Source organism: Neoarius graeffei, chromosome 10 (assembly GCF_027579695.1).
Source record: "Neoarius graeffei isolate fNeoGra1 chromosome 10, fNeoGra1.pri, whole genome shotgun sequence".
NCBI lineage: Eukaryota > Metazoa > Chordata > Actinopteri > Siluriformes > Ariidae > Neoarius > Neoarius graeffei.
The window spans coordinates 31160084-31167628 of NC_083578.1; the positions used below are offsets into that span (position 1 = coordinate 31160084).

General features: G+C 39.4%; 1 protein-coding gene across 1 annotated transcript; it reads right to left on the minus strand.

The window, feature by feature from the left end:
- Window positions 1–570: 570 nt before the first annotated feature.
- LOC132892482 (vesicular inhibitory amino acid transporter-like) lies at window positions 571–5054 on the minus strand. The gene is made up of 2 exons (XM_060930772.1): window positions 4677–5054; window positions 571–1752 (listed from the first exon to the last, which is right to left on the minus strand). The coding sequence occupies exons 1-2, from the start codon at window positions 5052–5054 to the stop codon at window positions 571–573; spliced, it is 1560 nt and encodes a 519-aa protein (XP_060786755.1).
- Window positions 5055–7545: the final 2491 nt, after the last annotated feature.

Consider the following 7545-nt stretch of genomic DNA (forward strand, 5'->3'; position numbering starts at 1 on the left):
TATTTGGTTAACTCTGCTGATCTGTTGCTTGGATTCTTCTCTGCCCTTGAGCTTTGAAATAAAATCTCAGAGATTCACTTCATTTGTCAACCATTCTCATTTTACTCACTTACATTTGCTTTTGTGCTTGAAAAATCTGAACACATTTGGTTAAAAATAATTAAATTAAATTAAATTAAATTAAATTAAAGTATTTGTGTTTTAAAAGGTCTTACTGTCTATGACCTGATGTTCTTTGACATTTCATGCTGTATTTCTCTAAACCTTTCAGTAGGCTATACTACTTTCCTAATGCCTAATGTTGATTTTTATTTCCCTGTGAATAATTGTACACAAGAGATGTGTGCAGGGTCTGCACTCATCACAACATTTATTGGCTCAGTTATTTATTGCTAAGGAGTTAATAAAATAACAAGTACACAATCAAATTATCACAACAAGCTTTAACAAGAAATAAATATTTATGTTAATTGTTTTGTACGTAGACTGATTTTAATTGAAACACATCTATAATGGTCAATCTGTAATCAAGGAGCATTGCATTAGCATTAAAGAAAAATCTATCATATCTTAATCTGGGGTGTTATACTTAAAGGCCTCAATGAGTCCTTCAGTGGAGTAAGTAAAGCCTGAGATGCTGCATATAATTCCTATTATACAGATGGAGATGTCAAAAAAGACCTCGTGCCACAGAAGCTTGCGCCAGAGAAGTTTCAGGTGAAATAAGCAGGGCAACAGGAAGCATAGTCCAGCACCAGTGAGACTTCCAGTAAGGCCCATGAGCAGAGCAAAGTGTGGGACAAAGATAGCCATGAGAAGGGTGAAAACAACAAGTACAATTCGCATCGCAAGACCCCAGGACTTAAGCCTCCCATCTGTGTCATAGCAGTTTGGGAATGCGGCTCCATCTTGAAAGAAGGACTTCTCTAAGATGTCTACAGCAGCGAAGAAGGGCAAAGGGTAGGAGAACAATGCCTTAGCAACCAAAAAGATATTCACCCACATCCGTATGCCAGGTGGCAGATTATCTGTGATCACCTCTTTTGTGTCGTCAGCCCATGTGAGGTAGGCTACAAGGGCAAATAGGCCTTTGAGGATGCATGCAGCGATGTGTGTCCACTCCAACATGCAGTGAAACTCAGCGGGCTTCTGCATGCTGCCCTCAAGGGAGGGCAGAAAAATTTGTGATGTGTAACTAAAAACAACAATGCCAATAGAGATCGGGAACTTCTTCACGTCAATGTAGAACTTGACCTTGTCCCATGCCCAGTCCTGTGCATGTGACAGGCAGTAGGCAATCACCATCACATTGATGATGAAGTGTACAATTGTACACAGCAGGCTTAGCTTGGAAACGGCCTTCAGGTTGCGTAGGAAGGCGCATGGCACGAGTGCTGCCGCAGCAAACACTGACCATGCCTTCTGTGAAATGGGCAAGCCCGGAAAGCTGTTATACATCAGGTTGCCACTGACAACCACATAAAGGATGCATGTCATCACCAACTCAATTATTTGCGCCACATTCACAACATGGCCACCGAGCACAGGGAAGCGTGGCGCACAGCAAGCATTTGCAATGTCCACATATGAGTCACGCACACGTATACGCTCTCCCTCCTCGTTCTCCTCATAGAGGCACGCAATGAGGATCTTGCCTGTGTAGCAGCACACCACTGCAGTGAAGATGATGAGGAAGAGCCCAAGGTAACCACCATGTAGGACAGCATAGGGGAGGCCCAAGACAAACATACCCTGCAGTGTAAAAATAATCATAATTCCATTTTTAAAAACATGATTCATAGTTTCAAGACAGCACAAATGTCTGACTGAAGAGGTAAAATTACAATGGCAGACAGCAAACACTAATGTATAAATGAGCATTACATTGTTCATTTACTCAAGCTCTTTTTAACTATCATTTATTTTGATGCATGTCATTATTATTAATTTATTAATTGTTTTATTTATAATTTTTGTTGGTCCTTTTTTTTTTATCTGTACTAATGTTTGTCTATACTAACTGATTATCCTGGGGACTCTGTGCTCATTTTTTTTTTTTTTTTTTTTATCTCTTTTAGTATTCCACCTACTGGTCAAAATGGAAAGAGGAATTGACTCATTGAAGCAGGTATCACACTTTTCAGTAGCAGAGCTGCAGAAAGGTGATTTAATGACAGATTTACCAAGTTTGGAGTTTTATGCCAAAGTGTAAGTGCATACAGTGTATCTATGATGTACAAAACCATTTCTATTGTAATATACTGTACCAGTAAAAGGTTGGACAGACCTTCTAGTCCAATGTTTTTTTCTTTATTTTTATCAATTAAAAGACACTTCATATCTTAAAGTACTGAGGGATGTTGTTTCTCTTTACTTAGTTGAGTGGTTCTTGACATAATATGGATTACTACAGTTGTTGAAGAAGGCTATTTACTTTATTATTATTATTATTATTATTATTATTATTATTTACTGTTTGATCTCAAATGCATTAAGAAGGCAATAATTTTCATTAATTAACTTTTTGACAAGGCACACCTGTTAATTGAAAAGCATTCCAGGTGACTACCTCATGAAACTGGTTAAGGTAATGCCAATACCTAGCAGACTGACAAACAGTTTTTACCCCCAGGCCATCAGGCTTTTGAACCATGGATTATAATCACCATCTACCTCTATATTTCCATCAGGCTTTTGAACCACGGATTATAATCACCATCTACCTCTATATTTGCAATTTTGCACAAGACATTGCACATTGCACAGTATATCTACCTCTATGTTTGCATATTGTTTGATTGCTCTTTATGTTGTCTTCGTTTATTTTCATTCTACTTTTATATTTTGCATTCCATATGCACGTTATATCTTATATTTCATATTTTATATATATATTTATTTTTATATTAGTAAGCATAGTTTGGTCGGGCAGTTGCAAAATAAGAATTTCATTACCCAATAATAAACCGCTGTGTCTGTTATTGTGTATATGACAAATAAACATCTTGAATCTTGAATAGTGTGCAAAGCGTCATCAAGGTAAATAATGGCTACTTTGAATAATCTAAAATATGAAACATATTTTGTTTGTCTAACATTTTTCTTTGTTTACCACATAATTCCATATATGTTCCATGTTATTTCATAGTTTTGATGTCTTCAGTATTGTTCTACAATGTACAAAATAGTCAAAATACAGAAAAAAAACTATGAATGAGTAGGTGTGTCCATGATGCAAAGACTGGGAGAGGGAAATGGGATTATAAGAGCTGATCGGCCCTTAAATCAGAAATGTGTGTGCACCATGGTGACCTTGTTCGCTGTGCAAAGCCCGAGAAAAAGAACATGCTTGATTTTTACAGGCTGGTTTCAAGTATTTTGTGTGGTTTTTGAAATGTAGCATGGGCTAGATATTTTTCAGAAACCTGTCAGCCATTAACTCTTCTCTGTGAGCTTGACACACTGCAACAGGAATCACCTGCTTTAGAGAATCCAGTTGAACAAAGGTATCTTTAAAATTTCTCAAAACCAGGTGTCTTTTACAGTGTTACTGTAAAAATTCACTACAGAGTGCCAAGTTTCCCAAAAGCGTCATAGCACAAAGATCATTGTTAAATGGTAGAGTGATCAGCACAATGAACACGCTCTCTCTCTCCTAGTTAAGCCACTCTTTTGGAAAATCCACCCACCACAGCCTAGTAACCTATAGTGTGAGTCAGTGTGATTTAAAAAAAAAAAAAAAACTTCTAACACATATTATAGGATAACAGTGTGAATGTTAAATTATTCATAAAGTAACATTTGTATGACTTTGTTTTATTACTTAGTCACACTTAGTGAGGTGTACTCGTCCCTAAGTGAATGTTTCCACTTGTTTATTTTAGCCTGGTGTAAAAGTGTAATGGTGATGTTCAGCATTGCAGCTGTCCAACAATTTTTGTGCTTTAATTTAAAGTTTTGTTTGTTTGTTTGTTTGTTTGTTTGTTTGTTTGTTTGTTTTATTAAGTCTGTGATTTATCCAGTTGTGGTGTAAATGTTATGCAGCTTAGGGTGCAAATATAGTATCATTTGTTATTGTTAAATGCTTATGTAAAAAAAAACACTTAATTAATTTCGGTATTTTAAAGGTTATTTTAAAACTTTTATTTGGTATTTTAATATTCAATTAATTTTCTTCCTAGTTAATACAGCCTGCATTTTAGCTGATTATTGTCGAGAAGAAGGTTTCGGGTGCGACCTGGAGGAGGAGTGAAATTGTGATGTGGACCACAAATTGCCTCAAGCGACACTGAGTACAATGGGTTCTGACAGAATGAGGGAGTGAGGACAAGTGTTTTGGTGTGGTTCCCCCCAGTTGCAATAATAATAATAATAATAATAATAATAATAATAATAATGTACAAAAATGGTGAATTATTATATCATTAAAATGTATGTGAATTATTTTATTCAAACTTATACCCTATGATAAAATCTATAATAACTCTATGAACTGTTAGCCTATAAACATTTGCCTCTTGACTATTTCAGATAATACATTTTACTTTTCTGATTTTCTCCAGGAATCAGAATTAAGCTGAATTTTGTAGACTGCAACAAATCATTCTTGAAGGGAATTACTGATAGGATTTTGCTTTAATACTTGACGAAAACCATTTGAAGCAACTGCTGTGCACCTGAATTGCGTTGGTGACGTTCCAGCCCGCATCCCACGCTGTGATTTCCGGTTTGTCTTGTACTCCTTCACGCATCTCGCTCGAGTCGCTGTTTTTTCGGGATCCTGAGGGTCTGATGCCGTGCTTTTGGTAATGACTGTCTTCCAACATCATTCCATCTCCTTCCTCACTCATCTTCACTTCGTCCATTCTCATCCCATGTCTGTAATCGTAGTCCAGACTGTCACGATGGGCGAAAGCGAGCGCTTCCTCATCCGTGGCCGCTTGGAAGCCGAGGCGCGCAAACACACCGCTCACCTTCGCCTCAGATTGATGTGACGCGCGGTTTATTACACTGATAATTTTATTTGAAATCTTGTGCCGTATTAGATGGGCCATGATTATTAAACCGTCGATGATCGGATGTTTAAGAATTATGAAACGATCACTTTTTTTTTTTCGAAAACGAGGCAATTATCACCAAACACGACTTATTCCTGTTGCATGTTGCATTAAATAAATTTTTTCTTCAAATACTCCGTCCTAATATTTTCTCTTTTAAATACATCTTTATCCGAAGGCGAAGAAAGAACTAAATAATCCAAAACAAAAATGTTCCGAATTCAATAGTTTTCTTTTTCCATCCTCTCCAGCAGCAAACGCATAGCCACTCATCAGTGCGGCAAATGCCAATTGCGCACGTGTGTGTGTGACAGAGAGAGAGAGTGAGTGTGTGTGTGTGTGTGTGTGTGACAGAGAGTGTGCTTAGCAGGGGCGGATCCAGGAAAATGGGTGGGGGTGTCAATCCAGTAAGGCCAGGGGTCCGAGGGCCACCAGAGGCCTTCGAAAGTTCTACAGTTTTTAAATGGCCGGAGATGCATTTTGAGCTGTCATGCAAATGACATCTCTTAAAGAAAATTGCCATATCAAAAATGTTTTAAAAGTAGGGACTTTCAAAACAATTTTATTGTTGTTGTTTTATCTGTAACCGCTTATCCCGTGCAGGTTGCCACCATTCAGAAATGAAAATAAGGGACGCCTACCACGGCTCCTTGGGGCCATGACCACCATGGGCACGACTCCCATGGGGTGGGGTGCCCGCAGCAGTGGTATGTTTTATTTTGTAGGTGTTTTTAGTAAAGGGGTGATCAAGAAAGCAATTACAGTACTCATACTTAAAGCTTGAAATGCTTTATTGCCAATGCTGTAAAAATGTATAATGTACAAGTGGGCAACAATGAACTTTTAAAATATAATCTAAATATATTGAGAACTTAATATCACTGTAAATGTAAGTGCATAACTGTTTTTGGTGTAGGGACTCTCTTTGTGAACCTTGGGGACATTTTTACTTAGAGAGGAAAAAAGAGAGCAAAAAACAACAAAAACACAACAAACATGTATGTCTGCTTATTCAAGAATGCAGAAAACAAGAAAGTGCAAAACATTACTCCTTCCCTCAACAGTCCTGAGTTCATCAGGAACTGTTGTGTTTCTCTTGTCTGTGGAGTAGACCAGATTTAAACAGTCAACAGATTTCCCTCACTTCTTTTTCCAAGTGTACTTCTTGTTACTCCTTGCTGCACTGAGTAACTCTTTGTCTTTCAAAGCGCTGTTGTAAAACTCTGAACAGGACTGCTCAAAGTTTAGAGTGATCAGGAGCTCACTCCTTATGAGCTCCATGGAGCACCTGTTCCTGCAGTCACTCCATTTGTTGGCCATTCTTGAAAATACCCTTTCCACATATCCAGTGGATGCCGGGATGCTCAAGATGTGGCTGATGACAGACAGCATGTGAGGCAGGTCAGCTACTTGAAAGAGAGCCACCCACCTTTGGACTTCCATTCATCCTCAGCATCTTCTTTGAGCCTCTTCAGAATGGGCTCAAAGAAGATGTCCCATACCGTATCACTCTCAGGAGATGATTGGGGTATAAAGAACTGTGACACTGACGCTTGTGTCTTCTGTGTTCTTACATATCTGCAGTGTTGCTCTCCTGACGAATGCTGTCTGTCAGACAGCCCACCGTACGCCGCTGAAAACACTCGCCGACAGACTTTACAGTTTGCTCTGTAGTCGTCTCCACTCATGCTGTCCAGCCAAGGATGTGCCTCTTCCCACTCACGTCTGTATTTTTGTAAGCGTTTACGCTTTTGAGGATGTGGTGGAGTCCCGGGTGCAGCAGACATTTTTAAAAGGCCCGGGTTTTTTGAGCAGCGCCTGTGTGTGTTGTCTGTCTCTAGGCAACCGTGACAGCGCCACACGCAGTGACGCAGGCAGCCAGGCACAGACGCACAGAGCGTGACACAGAGTGGAGGGGTTTGTGTCCTGGGTAGATCTCGCAACGGAGTATTTCCTGTTTTATTTTGTTCATTATTGTTAGATTTAGTGTTGATATGTGTGAGACAGACATGTGTATTGGACATTTATGAAAATACGGAACAAATCGCGTCCCGTATCGGTTCAATACGGGACACAAGATTTAATTGCCAAATAAAGGACGATTCCGTATTTTACGGGACGGGTGGCAACCCTACGCAGGGCAAGCTGGAGCCTATCCCAGCTGACCATGGGCGAGATGCAGGGTACGCCCTGGACAAGTCGCCAGCTCATCGCAGGGCTGACACACACATAGAGACACAAACAACCATTCACACTCATGGTCAATTTAGAGCCACCAATTAACCTAACCTGCATATCTTTGGGCTGTGGGAGGAAACCCACACAGACACGGGGAGAACATGCAAACCAGAACCCAGAACCTTCTTGCTATGAGGCGACAGTGCTAACCACTACACCACCGTGCCGAACAATTTTATTAGTCATTGAAAATGATATTGTCAGAGTTGCAGGTATATGCATCGAACATAATTACAACTGCTATATGGTA

Excerpts from the sequence above, each read along its gene's own strand:
- LOC132892482 (XM_060930772.1), bottom strand. The coding sequence starts at position 5,054 with ATGGCCCATCTAATACGGCACAAGATTTCAAATAAAATTATCAGTGTA. Across the intron at positions 1,753-4,676 it reads ACGTCACCAACGCAATTCAG|GGTATGTTTGTCTTGGGCCT; the intron begins GTGCACAGCAGT and ends TTTACACTGCAG.